Below are 17376 nucleotides of genomic sequence, written 5' to 3' on the forward strand. Positions count from 1 at the left end.
CTAAGTATGAAGCAGTCTACCATTACTTGGTATCGCCTTGCCTTCCTCTCCATTAGAAGGTTCCATACCTATGCCGTTTATTCCCTCTTTTATTGTTTTGATGTTGTTGTCATTTACTGATTAACTGGTCTGATTCCCTGTTGTATTTCTTTTGGTTTTGGATAGTCCTCAAGAGTTCATTTCCTTGATTGGTATCTGGCTGGTACGATCCTGCGTCCTAGATTCTGCCTGTGAGCTGAAGCTGTTTGTCCTCAGATCAAAGAACTCCCTTTAATAATTCTCGTAAGTTTGGTTTGACTTTTACATATTCCCTTAATTTCTGTTCATATGGAAATGACCTTATTTCACCATCAAATTTGAATGAGAGTTTTGCAGGATATATTATTCTTGGCTGGCATTTTTTTTCTTTCAAGATTTTATATATGTCATTCCATTGCCTTTTTGCCTGCATGGTTTCTGCCGAATAATCTGAGTTTAGTCTTATTGTTTCTCCTCTGTATGTGACTTCTTGAGTTTCACAAGCTGATATCAGGATTCTTTGTTTGTCTTTGGTTTTGGCGAGTGAGATTATGATATGCCTTGGTGATTTTGTTTTGGCAGTCTATCCTATATGAGTTTCGTTGAGCTTCTTGGATGGCCAGCTTTTCATCTTTTATGATACTGGGGACGTTTTCTGTCAGCAGTTTTTCAGTGATCCTTGCTGTGTTTTCTGTTTTCTCCCCCGTTCTGGAACTCTGATCACTCTGAAATTTTTGCTTTTGATTGTATCCCATGTAATTCTCAGGGTCTCTTCAGTTTTCTTTGTTCTTTTTTCTGAGTTTTCCTTGAACAGAGTTGTATCCAAGTGTTTATCTTCAATTCCACTGATCCTGTCTTCCACCGTTTTGAATCTGCTTCTCAGCCCTTCTGACACCGTCCATTTCTGAAATCTTGTTGTTTATCTTCTGGATTTAGAATTGTTATCTTTGTATAATTTCTAGTCGTGAATTTATTTTGGCAGTTTGTTCCTTCATTATTTTCCTGAATTCTTCCAATTTTTTGTCTGTATTTTCCATGAATTTGTCTATTTTTTCCTCATGTTTGTCAGCTTTTTGCCTCAGCTCTTGGAGAATTCTGAGTATCAGAGATTTGAATTCCCTGTCAGGTAGTTTTAGTGCCTTTTCTTCCACTGAAAAGTCATCTGGTGTTTTATTTTGGACGCCTACTGGAAGCATCCTGTCCTGTTTTTGTAAATGTTTTGATATTGTCTGCTGTCTTTGGGGCATTCAGTAGTTATTTTTCTTGTTTATTGATTGTAGATTTGTTTGTTTCGTCCCTTTTTTAAAAAAAATTTGACTGTGTCTGAGCAGGCGGACTGTGTATTCTTTGTTGTTTGCTCGTATGTGGGCACAATACTTTTCGCCTCCTTCTCCAATTGGCCAGGTCAGTCACTCAGATATGGTACGGCTGGGCAGGTCTAGCTAAAGAGGAGTTACTGGGACAGGTTGTTCGTGGCACTTACTACAGCCACCAGGGCAGGCCGGTAATCAGTGCAGGGGAGGTTCCAGTAGGCCGTGCCCATGCTGCTTGGTGGTGTGATGTTAAGCACATGGTTCAGGTAGGCAGGATGTAGTGGGGAGATGTTATCTGTGGAGCTAAGATGGATATGCGAGAGGAGAGAGGAACAGGAGCCAAAAACACACAAACAAACAAAAAAGAATGCTAGGGGAGCTTGCTGTTGGAGTGGAGAGATGAGAGATTATGAAATGGAAAAAACAGAAAGGGGAAGAGGAAGAAAAGAAAAGAATGAATAAATAAAAATCAGAAAGGTTAAAGAACCGCAAAGTTCCCAGGGATCCCAACGGTGCAGCTATGAGGTCTGGGGAAGTCGCTCTCAGGTGTTGCAGTACAGCCTGGCTGGAAGGCATAGAGGTATACAATGCCAGGTATTCAGGGAACAGAAAGAGAAGGAAGATATAGAGAGACGAGAAACTGAGTAATGAAGAAAGACAAAAAGGGAAAAAGAGGGAAAATACAACAAAACAAATTAAAAAAAAAAAAGAACAAGAAAAGCCCCCAAAAGATCAGTGGGGAAAAAAAAAAAACAACAAGAAAAGAAATGCCCTCAGGGATCCCTCTGCACGTCTGTATAAGCCGAGGGGGTAGTCTCCTTGCCACGCAGCACTGCCTGGCCAAAAAGGGCTCCCAACTCAAGAAAAGGAAAAGAAAACAAACAATTCAAAACAAACAAACCAACAAAAGCCCCGGGATCCCACCAGCGCGGCAGCCCAGACCGTGAAGCAGCTCCACACTCGAATGGAGCTCCATAGCCCCTCAGGAAGAAGCATAGATGGCGCACAGAGCTAGGTATTTGAGCAAAAGGAGGGGGAGGTGGTGAGAGGTAAGGAAGAAATCAAAAGAAGCAGAAGAAAAAGCAACACCAGCAGCCAACAAACTCAGAGAGCCAGCTAGTGCGGGCTGGTGGAATCTAAGCAGCCGGTGTTTCTCGGACAAGAGACTGTGTCTGCAGGAAGCAGAGGGGGCCGAGTGTGGGTGAAGAAGGGTAGAGAGTGGGAAAGCGCATATCACAAATTACCGGAGCTCTGCAGCCCCTCAGGAAGAAGCAAAGATGGCGCGAAGAGCCAGGCATTTGAGCGAAAGGACGGGGAGGTGGTGAGAGGTAAGGAAGAAATCAAAAGCAGTGGAAAAAAGCATCACCAGCATCCAACAAATGGCACTCAGAGAGCCGGCCCGTTCGGGTGTGTGGAATCCAAGCAGCCGGTGTTTCCCGGACAACAGATTGTGGCCGCGGGAAGCAGAGGAGGCCGAGTGGGGGTGAAGAAGGGTGGGGGGTGGGAAAGCATATATCACAAATTACCGGTTGTTTTTTCTCCTGCTGGAAGCTCCATGAAGCTGCTTTCTTGTACCCCCTGTTTGCTGGTCTCCGATAGGAGTCCAAGATGGCGGATCTGTGCTGTGTTAGCTGGTAGGGGACCTCTGCATGAATCTCTCCTCGCTCTCCGTTCTCTGTCAGTTTTCTCACTCCATTTGGTGCTTGGCTGAGTTCTTTATCTCTTCATTTGATGTTTTAGGGTGTTAGGATTGTTGTTTTCTCTGTTCACCTTAGTCTTTCGGATCTTTGCTGTGGAGGGACGGTGTGGTGCTTCTGCCTAGAGTGCGATTTTGCCGGAAGTCCTACAACAGTTTCTTAATCAAACTTTTTCCTTCTCCAATCTAATCTCATACTGCTGCTGAAGTAACCATTCTGGAATAACAGTCTCCAAACTGGAATGCTCATAGTGCAGCTAAATTATTGAGTTGAGCAAGAAGCAAAGATCAGAACTTCAGTGTGTTTTCTAAAAATGAAGCTTTCTAAAAAAATTTTCTTAAAAAAGAAAGTAAAAACACAACCCACAAAACGGAAGAAAATGTTTACAAGTAATACAGATCTCAGAAGGAACTTGAATCCAGAATACACAGAGAATTCTTACAACTCAATAATAGAAAAAAAATAATCCAAATTAAAAATGCAAAAAGAATGTGAACAGACTTTTTTTCCTACAATGATATACATATATAATGTCTAACAACCACATGAAAAGATGGTCAACATTATTAGCCACCAGAGAAACACAAATGAAAAACACAAGTATATTACTAGGATGGCTCTGATCAAAAAGACAGGCAATAACAGATGCTGGTGAGGATGTGAAGAAATTGAAACTTACATACATCACTGATGGGAATGCAAAGTGGTGCAGCAACTTTAGAAAACAGTTTGGCAGTTCCTCAAAAGGTTAAACATACATTTACCATATGACCTAGCAATTCTACTCCTAGGTATATATAACCAAGAAAAATGAAAACATATGTCCATACAAAAATGCATACAAAAATGTTCATAGCAGCATTAATAAAATGGAATGAAGTACTGATATATGCCACAACATGGATGAACCTTGAAAACATTGTTACGTGAAAGAAGCCAATCACAAAAGACCATAAACACTGTATGATTCCATTCACATAAAATGTACAGAATAGGCAAATCTATAGATTTATAAAATAGGTTCGTGGTTACCTAGCACTTGAAAGGTTTAAGGGAAATTAGCAGTGACTGCTAACGGGTACAAAGTTTCTTTTTTTGGAGTGATAATGTTCTAAAATTGATTGTGGTGATGGTTGCACAACTTTGTGAATATCCTAAAAAACGTTAGATTGTATGATCTTTAAATTATGTCTCAATAAAGCTGTTATTAATTTTTTAGTAACCACCTCCATGGGCAACTGATTCTCATACTGTTGCTACATCTGAAGAGAATTTGTTTAATTTAGTTACATGGAAGAAGAAGAAAAGTAAGTGAAAATGCTGATGATTTTGCCTCTTATCAACATCACTGTCATTTCAAAAATAACACTGTCCCAAGGATTAGAAGTCAGCCATAGTTCAGTTCTCACATGCTTCAACACTGACTCACTGGACTAGACATATACCAAAAAAAAAAAAAAAAGGCTTTAAATTCAAATTAACCGTTTGAAATGGTGTATTACTACTGGAAAATTATAGAAAACTGTCATCAGGACACACTCTAAAGGACTCTTAGGATTTAAAATAAGGAATCTATGAATAAATTTTGGAAACAAAGCATAGACAGATAAAAAGTAAAATTATCAAAAAACAGTATTAGTAAATATTCACTGACTACTTATAATGTTCCAGAAATTGTTTTAATGCTTTATGTATATTATCTATTATAATTTTATCAGGTAGTTATTATTATTATTATTCTCATTTTATAAATGAGGAAACTGAGGCAAAAACAGGTAAAGTAACTTAGTCAAGTGGTGGGGCTGGAATTCAAACCCACAGTTTGACTCCAGCTCCCATGGTCTTAACTACTCTGCTACACACCCATCTCTTCCAATTGAGTGGAATCAAGAGTAAATCATCTAATGCAACAAGGAGAGGTCAGCATGACTTGAAGAGATTAGGAGGCACTTCATAGAGAAGAACCTTAAACTGAGTCTTAAAAAAAGGCAGAATGTGGGCTAAAGGAATAAGGGAGGGTATTCCAAGAAGAGGAAGCTAGCACAAATATAAATGCTGAGGGAGGAGAGCACAAAGCATCGGCAGCCATCAGTGAAAATAAAACGTAGACTGGTAAAAAAGCTGAAGTGTCAGACTATGAAGGACTCCAAACACCAGAAGAAATTTGGACTTCATTCTGTCTATAACTGGGGCGGGGGGGTGGAGGGGTGGGAGATAGAGGAGGAGATTGTGAGGGGGTTGTAACACTGAAAAAAATTTTAAAGCAAAAGGTGGGGCAAACTGTATAAACTAGTATTTTGAAAAGATCAGGCAGTTCTATAAATTGGAGGGAGGAAACACAGGAGACTAGTCAGAAGACAACCTGATACAGTACAAGGCAAGAGTTACAGCAGCGCTGCTGGTGACCAGAGAAAGAAGGAACAGATGTGAGAGGCAATGCAAAAAAAAGAGAACTTCAGGCTGAATGGATGGGTTTAAAACACAAGGGGCCTGACAGAGTGTCAATCAGTCCTACAGAGAGAAGTTAAACAAGCGAATTATCCAGGTAAACATTTTCAGAAAGCAGAGGGTAACGTATAATTCCACTTCTTCCTAGAATGCAGAAAGCTGCCAAAGAGTGCTGCTCCCACCCTCACAACAAGAGAAAGCCAGATAAATAACAGAATCAAAATCTTTCTTGAACCCACCAGAGACCTGAGGTCTCAGGGCAATCAAATAATCTGAATTCTAAGGAAAGGCAGGAATTTCCAAGGAGAGAAAGAACAGGAATACTGGCTCATCTGTGGCACAGCATACAAGGAAGGGACAACGAGAACCAATAAAAGCTCATAAGAAGAATTCAGCTTAAAGTTTTAAAAAATACTGACTATAAAATAATACAACAAAACAAAATAGTTTGAATATAAATACATAGATAGGTTAAGAGTAAAATGACGGAAAAAATATGCAATATAAACACTAATCCAAGAAACGTGGACATAGTACACTTCAGAACAAAAAATATAATTGGGATAAAGAGAAACATGACATAATGATAAAGAAGTCAATTCACCAAGAAGGCATAAATATGTATGCACTTAAGGATAGAGCTTCAAAACACATTAATCAAAAACTAACAGAACTGAAAGGAGATAGGCAATCCACAAGCATAGTGGAGACTTCAACATTCCTCTGTCAGTAGTCAATAAAACAAGTAGGCAGAAGAATACAGAAGATCTGGGAAATGTAATCATCCAACTTGACCTAATTAACACCTACAGAGCACTACTTAACAACAGCAGAATACACATTCTTTTCAAATACTCAGAATATTCATTCACTAAGACAGACCATTTTCTGGGACATAAAACAAGACTCAACAAATTTAAAAGAGCTGAAAAGACCAGAAAAAGAATAGAATTAAATAAGAAATCAACAACAGAAAAATATCTAGAAAATCAGAAAACATTCAGGGATTAAACAACATACTTCTAAGTAACCCATTCAGAGAGGGAGCTACCAGAGAAATTAGAAAATATTTTGAATTGAATAAAAATGAAAATATAGCATATCAAAATGTGTGGAATGCAGCTAAAATGGTGCTTAGCAGAAAGTTGACAGCAGAAAATGCTCAAATGATTGACCTTATCTTCTACCTTCAGAAACTACAAAAATATAAACAAAGAAAATGAAAACCAAAGCAAGTATTAAGAAAAAATGAAGAAAATAGCAGAAATCAATAAAACTGAAAACATAAAAACAGCAAAAAAAAAAAAAAAGTTGGTTTTTGAAAAAAAATCAATAAAATTGATAAAACTCTAGCCAGACATACCAAGAAAAAAGAGCAAGCAAATTACCTACTTTAGAGGGGACATGACTAATATCCTACAGACATTAGAAGGATGAGGGGGAAATGTGAAAAACTTCCTTTCCACAAACTCTATACCTTAGATGAAATGAACAAATTCCATGAAAGACATAAACTACTGATGTGCACTCACAAAGAAATAATCAGAGTAATTCTTTATCTATTAGAGAAAATTTGAAGTTAAAAACTTTCCCACAAAGAAAACTCCAGGTGCACATGGCTTCAATGGTGAATTCTACCCACTAGACATGGTATGTCCGCCAAGAAAGAACACAGGCTGCACCATAAAACAATTCATAATAAATTTAAAAAGCCAGAAAAACAATCTAATACAAGGTCTTGATCTACAGCTTTTGTAGAGTAACTTGGGTGTCTAAGAAGCCCTGGTGGCACAGCGGTTAAAAGCGTTTGGGTGCTAACCAAAAGGATGGTGATTCAAACCCTCCAGCCGCTTTGCAGGAGAAAGATGTAACAGTCTGCCTCCATAAAGATTACAGCCTTGGAAACCCTGTGGGGAAATTCTACTCTGCCTACAGGGTCACCATGAGTCGGACTAGTCAACCGGAGAGAGTTTCTGGTTCTGTGTGTCCATCTGCACTGACAGCAATTATTTTAAAAACAAATATAGCTGTTAATTAAAGTCACCTTTAACATTTAACTGTGGGAACACTAACCTACACATTTAAGAAGCTCAACAAACTCCAGGCAGGATCAACAGATGAATGGATAAACCAACTATGGTATATACATATAATGATTCAGCCATAAAAAAGAATGAAGTTCTGATACATGCTAGAACATGGATGAACCTTTAAAACATTTTGTTAAGTGAAATAAGCCCGACACAAAAGGATAAATATCATAGGCAAATTCACAGAGACAGAAATAGATTAGAAGTTACCAGGGACCGGGGGAAAGGCGCAATGGAGAGTTATTGCTTAATTGGTACAGAGCTTCTGTTTGAGGCAATGAAAAGTTTTGGAAACAGTGGTGATAGTTGCACAACATTGTGAATGCCCCTAAATTGTAAAAATGGTAAAAGTGGCAAATTTTGTTATATACATTTGGCCATAATGAAATTTTAAAAAAGAAAGTGTTCCCCAAGTTGCCACATTCTTATTTCAACAGAGATACCAATTGCCACTAGAATAGCTGCATAGGAAACAGGCTTATTTTGTCATTACAGTCGTCCCTCAGTATCCGCACTGGATTAGTTCCAGAATATCCCTCCACCCCACAGATACCAAAAGCCTCAGATGCTCAAGTCCCTTATATAAAATGGCATAGTATTTGCACATAGGCTATGCGCATCCTCTTGTATACTTTAAATCATCTCTAGATTACTTAAAATACCTAAGACAATGTAAATGCTATGTAGTTGTTTCATCACAATTGACTGCTCTGGAAAGGAGCCTTTCTCTTCTATGTGTTTCTTCAGCTCTTCTGGGAATGCTGATGCTGCGTGGCCATCAGCCGATGCTGAGTCTCCCCTGATCGTGAAGTTCCTGAGGCCGGGGCGTTTTAAAGAGCTAGCCAGCCATCCCTTACTAGCCTGACACTGCTTCCTCTCGCTCTCCTCAACCGCTCACCTTAGCCTGTGAGGTATTGCTCTGACCATGTAATTGCTTTTTAAGAGCCATTTTTTCACAAAAACAAAGGGTGCACACAAGTAGCGAAGAAACGAGACAGGAGGCAAACGATGCTCAAACAACGAGGGCTGGAGACAGACTGAGATCGCTGAAATGGCGCAAGGCTACGGCAGGATATGCCTGCACATGGCTTCATTCACTGTGATTCAGCGTAGTGCTTGGTGTGCAGCAAATTCAAGTTTTGCTTTTGGAACTTTTTTTTTCTGAATATTTTCAATCTGCAGTTGGTTGAATCCGCAGATGTGGAACCTGTGGATTCGGAAGGCCGACTGTATATATATCCCCTTTTCAGCATGCACTCCATCACCTTCTCCTTTAGAAATTATTGTACTAATACAAGTCAAATTCTCCGGCCATCCCTCAAAAACTTAACTGTCACTGAAAATAGTATTTCTAAGGAAAAAATCTGTTGAATTACAACAGGACAGCAGAACATCTTCCTCTGTCATACCCCCCAGTGAAAAGTATCCCAAATAATCCCAAAGGTAACATGAATTTCCTTTCTTGTCTTCCTCCAGCATACAACCAGGAATGACGGCACAACTCCTAGTTCCCATCATGATCCCATTATGAAATGAAATTTAACCCGTGACAGTTCCCATGGAAGGTGAGTACAAAGACAGGAGGAGAAAAATGGAAGAGTTCACCAGGTCTTTCTTCCACAGAGCTGCTGAATGGGTTCGAACTGCCAACCTTTGGGTTAGCAGCCTATCGGAAACCGCTTTTCCCACCCAACGGAAAAGAAAAACCTGTCCAGTCAATTCCAACTCAAGAAGAGTAGAACTGCCCCATAGGGTTTCCAAGCAGTGGCTGGTGGATTCAAACCACTGACCTTTCGGTTAGCAGCTGTAGGTCTTAACCACTGTGCCACCAAAAAACCTAAACCAAACCTGTTGCCATCCAGTCAATTCCAACTCATAGCACCCCTCCTAAAAAGTAGCTAGTAACATCTTCTCACGTGTATTTAAGTCAGAAGCCCAAAAGGGCTTCTACTATTAAAACTATTATTGCTATTTTTCAATACTGAAAAAGTTTTCTGTGAACTAGCCTAAAAACCTATTACCATATCATACTTCCAAACAAATTTGGAACATAACCCACTTATAAATGGGGAACTACCTGCATTCTATATAAGTTACCTTTCCCTACCTTTCTGAAAACTAAAATTCTAGTATTTTAGGAAGACAGAGAGGTGAAGGAACTATGACTCCTTTTAACTGCATATGCACAAAAACAGCTTTGTACATGGAGTACCCATATGAGTGGAAAGATACATAATGCTTTGGAATGATAATACTGAAATAATTTCATTTAGGATAATAAAGAAATCATCCTCATCTGTATGCAGATGCTTCAGTAGCCCTCTCTTTCCTTAGATAAAGAACTTTGAGAATATGTTCAGATTTTTGAAATTGTGGAGGCTTGTTTTCTTATTACTAGAGATTCTTCACATGGTTTTAAACAGTTCTTTTATGGCATATACATAAACGTATTTTACTGTGTTGATCTGATCAGTGAAAACAAACAGACATGTACTCTTAATATAATGCTGATCAGAAAGGAAATTCATTAAATGTGTCTGGCTGGTGTGCAATTTAGCAATAATTATCAGGACTCTTATAAATATTCCTAACTTTTGACTCAGTAATTCAATGTGTAAGAATTTATTCTAAGAAAATAATCAAAGATTCATTAATTAATTCATTTAACAAATTCCCAAGGACTTACTTTGTACCTGGCATTATTCTTATGATTAAGGATGTTTATCACATTATTTTATAGAATAAAAAAGTTGAAAAAAATCCAAATGTCCAATAATAATGAGTTAACAAATCAAAATACATCCAAAGGACAAAATATTATACCACCACTAGAAACTATGATATCAAAGAACATATACTGACATAAGAAAATGCTAACATTTTAAGCAAAACAAAACAAAAAAGCAAGATCAAAATTATATATAACTATATCTATGATCTCAAATCGGTATTTGAGATCTTTTTAACTGGGGACCTTGGTCTAATTACTTAACCTCACTGCATTTCAGTTTCTTCATCTGTAAATGTTTTACATTTTACATGTAAAATGAAGATTTCATATTTTACATGTAAAATATTTTACATTTATATTCAAAATACAGATTTTACATGTGAAATGAAAACTACATTTTACATAAAATGAAAATTTGCAAAATAAGTATTTCTTATCTCCATGGATTGTTAAATGGGTTATCTGCAAAGTGCTTTCATACCCCCCCCTTACACATGGGGTTGCCATGAATCAGAATCAACTGGTTTTTTTCCCCTGTATAAATAAAGTAGTAGGTAATTTTTTTTCTGTCATTATTATACATATACAAATATACACATATAAATAAAAAATGGAATATATCAAAATAGTATCAAAGATCCTGAATTCTAACAACACTGATTCTGAGACAATCAGGAAATTCAAACACTGACAGCAATATTAGAAGACACTAAAAATAATTTTATAAGGTGTTGTGTTTTTGAAAAGTCATTGTATCATAGAAACATATAGTGATGCATTTATGGATAAAATGATATGATGTCTAAGATTTGTTTTAAAATACTTTGGTGGGGGATATATGTGGAGATAATTCTTTTTAATGTTATCAGAGGCAAATTACCTCTGAATAATGGAATTACTACTAGTTTTTATTTTCTTTATGTTTTCCTATTTTCCAAATTTTCTACATTGACCCAAAATTATTTTTAAAATGAGAAAAAAGTTTTTAAGAAAATCCTTACCAGTACACCATCCATAGATGAAACTTTCTCCCAAGTTAACCAAGCTCTTTCTCTGACATGATCTGGTATCTTCAATTTCTGACACAATGCAACAAAATCAGGGTCTTCAGTTTCTTCAAATTCAAGCCTGCCAAATGAATATATATATAAAATACACTTATAAATCAAACTGATTAAGTAAAATACTTATTTCAATAGTTTGCACATTAATAGCACTATCCTGAAAGATAGCATCACTAAGTACTTTAAGATACTATTTTTCCTTTGAAAAAAATTACACTTAGAATTTAAACACGTTTATCTTATTCCTTGGCTTTCCAAAATAAGGATACCACACAATGAAAAATGTTTGCTGGCATGGTGAATCACATATACTTCAGAACAGTAAAATAACTTTGTGAAGGAAAGTAAGTACAACAGCTGAAGATGTTGGGGAGTGGGGAGGAACTGGGATAATGACAAAAGCAAGAAGAGAAAAGTCCATAGATAATATTACAGAATGAATTCAATGTCAGTGACTTTGCCAAAACGTAGTCTACATTTACTAATGTTTCATATAATATCTCTTCCTAGTAGCACTTCTTACATGATGATTAACTTGATATAAATTATTGCTATGCTTATTTCAGCCCTTTGTCCTTAATCTTTCTTAACCAAGATAGGCATTCAATATATTCTGGTTGGTTAATTCCTTTTCTTTTTGAGTAGACAGTTCCCGGCTTACAAGGTTCTATTCTGATGACTCCGTCGTAAGACGTAAGTTGAATACCTCTTTTTCTTTAGTTTTCGTTATCAGAATCTTTATAAATCCAATCTTTGAACATCTATGAGTGAACATCTGAGTATGATAACATCAGCAAATTACGCGCTGCAACACTGTATGTAGTACGTATTACTAAAGATACGATGTACAAAAAAAAAAGAAAAGACAGTCCTAAGTATGGTTCGTCGTAACTCAAAAACTTCGTAAGTCGGGAACCACCTGTATTTACTATGACCCTGTAGAAAGTCCTTAGGTGCATGATTTCACTGAATTTCCACATCAGCCCTATTATGCAAGGACCCTTTATCGTCCTTATTTTACAGAAGAATAAACCAAATCAGAGGAGTTAAAGCATTCATTCACCTGACATCACACACAGTACTATGTGGGGTAAGTCAGGATATGAACCCAACAGTCTAACTCCATAATCCATGCTCTTGACCACTATTCTATCCTGCCAACTCTTTTTTAAAAATACAATTATCTTTCGATAACCTCAACAACCAAGGTGATATGCCTTCCTAGTGACAGTTTCCCTTCAACCACATCACTTAGGCCAGAGATAATGCAACAGAAATGTGATCTCAACTCTCAGGGTAGAAATGGACTCTTCCTGGGAATGCAGTTAGAGCTGAGCCCTGAATCCATCCCTAAGCAGGTTACTCAGCCTCAGGTTGCCAGACTGTGGTCCTACCCTTGCTAAGTAGTTAATCTGTAGAGTCTGATTGACCATGCTAATGAAACCCTTTGTGCGTATGAATAATCAAGAGCGGACTGTATTTTGTATAGCTTTATAGTACAAGGGTTTGACTTCCAAGAGAATTTTTGATAGCTGCATCACTTAAAGGTATATAAAATAATGCGTTGGGGGAAAAAGAATGAAAGAAACAAAGTTCTTCTTTTCCCAGGTGATGGTCAGAACTTCAATATTTCTAGTTATCACAAAAAAAATCAAGAATGCTTTCAAGGTTATGTGGATAACATTGAATTTTCTAGAGTAAATACTACTGCTCTTGCCAAAGAGAAGTTTTCAAGTATTGGGCACATTAGAGTTTAATCAAAAACTAAAGTGTGATGTCTTCTTCCAAAATATCCACCAGACCTGTTTTGTTTTGTTTTGTTTTTTACTAAGCCATTGCCGTTAAGTCAATTCCCTGACTCACGGCGACGCGATGTGTGTCAGAGTAGACCTGTACTCCATAGGGTTTTCAATGGCTGATTTTTTTTAAGTAGATCACCAGACCTTTCTTCTGATCAGCAGTCAAGTGCATTAACTGTTTGCACCACCCAAGGATTTTTTTTTTAAACTAGTAGGTATGATTTTTAGTTGACCCATAAGACAGTTCATATAAATACATGAATTTTTAATATCCTTCCACAGGCCATTTCCAAAAGCTCATTTCAATCTTTTCAATTTGGCCTGAACTCTGTTAGTGGCTGGGAAGTGGGAAGATCTGTATAATTCAGTGAGGGTAAAACAGGACTTCGGATGGACCAGAATGGAACAAGGAATGGTAAGGGAAAAAAACCAGTCCCATTCCCCTGTAATGAATCTGTATACAAGGAGTCTCAAAGAGGACCAGTGCTGACAATAAGGAATAAGGACAAATATGCACTTTTCGATCTTAGCTACTTAATCATAAAGCATCACAATCAAGAAAAATAAATGTTGCAATGCAATAAATATCTCCTTGTCATATTCTACTGCATCCACATGGCCTTGCTTAAATTTACATTCCACTTAGGGGGGAAAAAGTTCCATGTGAGCACAAGAGCATCACTAATTTTTCGCCAAAAACAAACAAAACAAAGAAACAAGGGACACCAAGATCCCTGATTGTAAAGTCAAAAAACAAAATGGAAGAAATAATAGGACATGCTGAGGAAGACTAACCTGCAAGGAGTTTTATCCAAAAGGAAAAAAAGAAGTTTAGAAACTTTTAGGCACTTACACTAAATGCCTCACAAAACTTTTGCCCACTTCCTCTAAAGCGTTCTGTTCCGACAGTCACTACAGCTGGCTTTGAGCTCCCAAGGCCTCAAAGCACCCTGTGGACAACTGGCACCCAGGATCCTGCACTAACGTTCGATGGCGTCTCCTGGAGCAGCGTCCAAGGCGTTTGTGGTCTGCCTCTCGCTGGACGGGGCTTCGGACGCAGTGCACACCCAGAGGAAAACACTTCGAACTCTTGCATCGCAGGAGAAGACCAAAACAGAAAGCCAAACAGCCACCGGAGTACCACCAATCTCAACGGGAGCAAGACTCGCTTCCTCTCCAACACACGCCGGTCAGTCATTTTTTGCGTTTGATGGAAGCTCGAAATGACCGCCGCCTCCAGCCTCGGATCTTGCACCTGTCACTTCGCTCAGCGACCCGAGCCCCACCCGCCCGACACCTGTCAACCTGGAGCCGCGACCCCTCCCGGCTATCCTGCCCTCGCTCTGGATCCCAGAACCCTGTCACCCTGTTCCAGACCCTCCGCAGTGGTGGGGGCAAGAAGTGACCTTCTTCCGCCAGGACCTCGGACCGGGGACCGGGGCAAAGACGCGCCCCCGCCTAGATGCCGCGGCGCGAGCCCCGAAGCCCCTCGGGCGCCCTTCCTGCGTCCGCACCGCGGCGGCGGCTCTGCTCGCTCACCTGGCCAGAGGCAGGTCCTCGGGGCCACTGTCGTGCTCCGGATCCTCCTCGGGAGGGGGCGGCAGCGGCGGCGCCGGGGGTTCCACAGAGGCGGCGGCGGCAGCGGCGGCAGCGGCAGCAGCCGCAGCGGCGGCAGCAGCCGCTCTTCGGGGGGTTTTGGGCGGCATGACGCCCTTACAGGGTAGGAGCTAGAGAGCTGTGGAGGAGGGCGGGGGCGGGGGACGCGCGCACACGTCGGGGCACGCCCCGTCCTCTCTCGACTCCCGTTACAAAAATAATTTGAACGTCCCCTGAGAAAAACCGGACAAGCCCTCCCCACCCGGCAACCGAGCGCCGCGTCCAACCGCGGGAAAACGTCACTTCCGCCCGCGGCGTCACGTCCGCGAGGCTCCCGGGCCAGCAGGCGTCTGGCGGGCATCGGGGCGCCTGGCAGCGCGCGGGCGGGGGAGCCCGGGACAAGTGGGCCTGGTTGGGAGACCGGGCCTGGCGGAGGCGCCCTCCCTGAGGCAGCCGCCACTGCTTGGACAAGTGTCTACGTAACTCTTCTTCCAGGCCGAGGTACCCCTAATAGGGCATCAAAAAGAGTCTGGGGGGCAAATTGGGCCCCATCTCTATCATGTTTATCTTTGGGTCTGATCAGAGACTGTCACTCAGGTCCTGTAAGTTATATCAGGCAAGCGCACCCTAGACTGTCACGCCCCCTCTCTCCATGGGCGGTAACCTCCCACTTGTGAGTCCTCGCCCGCTGAATCCGTTAAGCCGAGGCTACCAAAACAGAAACAGAGACGATTATCCTTTCAGCAAACGTTTATAGAACACCTAATTGGTGCTCAACTTTACCAAGCACTGGGGGATACAAAATGCAGGACAATTATTGGCCTTTTGGGGCTCACTGGTTAGGGTAGGGAGGGGGGCTGTGGGTAATGAACAAGTAAACATAGTGTAACAAATGTTAAAAATAAAATCTTGTATTCATAAGAATAACACAATATTTGATAGGTCTATGATTTAATAAACCATTTGCAAATTGGGGCAACATTCTCTCCCTGCAAGAAGAATTCCCAGAGAATGGAGATTTCACAGAGACATAATTTTTGCTCGATGAATTCAAATTTCCATTGTGATGAAATACTTAAAGATTACTGAGTTAGCATTATATATTTATAGTTGTGAGACCTCTTGGAATTAAATTTAAGGAAGCACACAGTCTTTTTCATTAAATCACAAGGTAATGGATTTGTTATTGACTGCTATCTTCCAGCTGGGGGGAAAAACAAGTTTAACCATGTTGCAAAATTGAATTTTGGGTGAAAAAACAAGCCAGTGAAGCTGCAGGCAAGATCAGTTTGGGGTCAGGTATTTTTACACTTGTGGGTAAGAGAAATTTCTTAAAATCAAAGTAAAGTGTTTTTTTTTTTTTTCAGTCTTAATAGGGGGTGTAAAACCAGGAGGGACCATCAAAATGTGTAAAAGAGATCTTCAGAGGAGAAGTAACAGTTGAAAAGAAGTTTGCCAGGTTGATCTAACATTTGAGGCCTTACTATATCCCAGGAACTGTGCTGGCCACTTTTCATAATTATCTCATTTAATCCTCAGAAACAACCTTTTAAAATGTGTAGTGTTATATATTACTCCACTTTTCAGATGAGGCTCAGGGGAGTTAATTAATTGGCCTAATATCACAGAGCTGATGGGCAGAGGATTTGGACCTAGGTAGGTTCGATTCGACTTAACCATTACATTATACTGGTGAAAAAAATAAGAAGAGAGAAATAGGCACAAAGTGATCGGAAGAAAAAGCCTCCTGGAGCTACCACCACCAAACATTGGCTTAGATCTCTTCTGTCTTCTGTCTCCTGGTATTGATTTATTATAATTGATTTTCTAGTTTGAGTACGTATTTTTCTTCCTTGGGCAGACACTTTCGATTACCCACCTCAGAACTTCCTAACTGAAGTGCTGTGAATAAAGTAGAGTTGTGCTCTGATGTACATCCCCTCATTCTTGGAAAGATGGGCAGCATCTGAGGCAGCAGGAGCCTTCAGGTAAGTCATGTATGCAAGTCTCATGGGTTTATTCTGATGAGGAGTACAATGGATTGTCGTTTTCTATGTATAACATGACAAGTGTCATGATGCAAAAAAGGTTGGCAAGCATTGGGCTACTCAACACCCATTCCCGCCTAACCCTCTCTTGGAGGCCAAGACTTTGTCAGGAGGTAGGACCCAGGCCCAGGCCCACGTCCAGCCAAAGAGAGGTAATACAATTAAAATGGTAGTCCCGTTCATCTTGCCCACGACTAGTTTAGGCAGCAGATCAGGATGCAGTTTTGACCTTTGAAAGATGAAGGATGATAGTATTCTGAAGGCTGATAAAATGAGATACAGGGTTGACAATTCTTCCATCCTTTAGCTATTGTCATGAGGACCTGACACTTGTAGTTGCTGCAGCCATTGCGACCTGTACAGCAGACCCGAGGATAAGGCAGAAATGCTGGGGATGGGGCAGCAGGAATATCAAAAGAAAAGAATCTGGGTTCTTGGTAACATAACTTGGCTTCTGGTTTGAACAACCCTGGAGCTGGATTTGAGTGAGATGGGGTTTTTGATTGTTTGCAGCAGAAAGGATCATGACTGACAATATTTCTGCTGTGAGTTCCTTCAGGACAGAGACTAAA

At 40.0% G+C, this 17376-nt stretch overlaps 1 protein-coding gene across 1 annotated transcript in view; it reads right to left on the reverse strand.

Annotated features, from left to right (window-relative positions):
• The window catches only part of RB1 (RB transcriptional corepressor 1), a 190729-nt gene extending 175842 nt beyond the window's left edge, over positions 1 to 14887 (reverse strand). The window contains exons 1-2 of the mRNA XM_004376579.3: positions 14700 to 14887; positions 11299 to 11425 (exon numbers count right to left, since the gene is read on the reverse strand). Coding sequence (XP_004376636.1) covers positions 11299 to 11425; positions 14700 to 14866 — 294 coding nt within the window. The 5' untranslated portion in view covers positions 14867 to 14887. The remainder of the gene's footprint in view (positions 1 to 11298; positions 11426 to 14699) is intronic.
• Positions 14888 to 17376: the final 2489 nt, after the last annotated feature.

Source organism: Trichechus manatus, unplaced genomic scaffold (assembly GCF_000243295.1).
Source record: "Trichechus manatus latirostris isolate Lorelei unplaced genomic scaffold, TriManLat1.0 scaffold00044, whole genome shotgun sequence".
NCBI classification, from domain to species: Eukaryota; Metazoa; Chordata; class Mammalia; order Sirenia; family Trichechidae; genus Trichechus; species Trichechus manatus.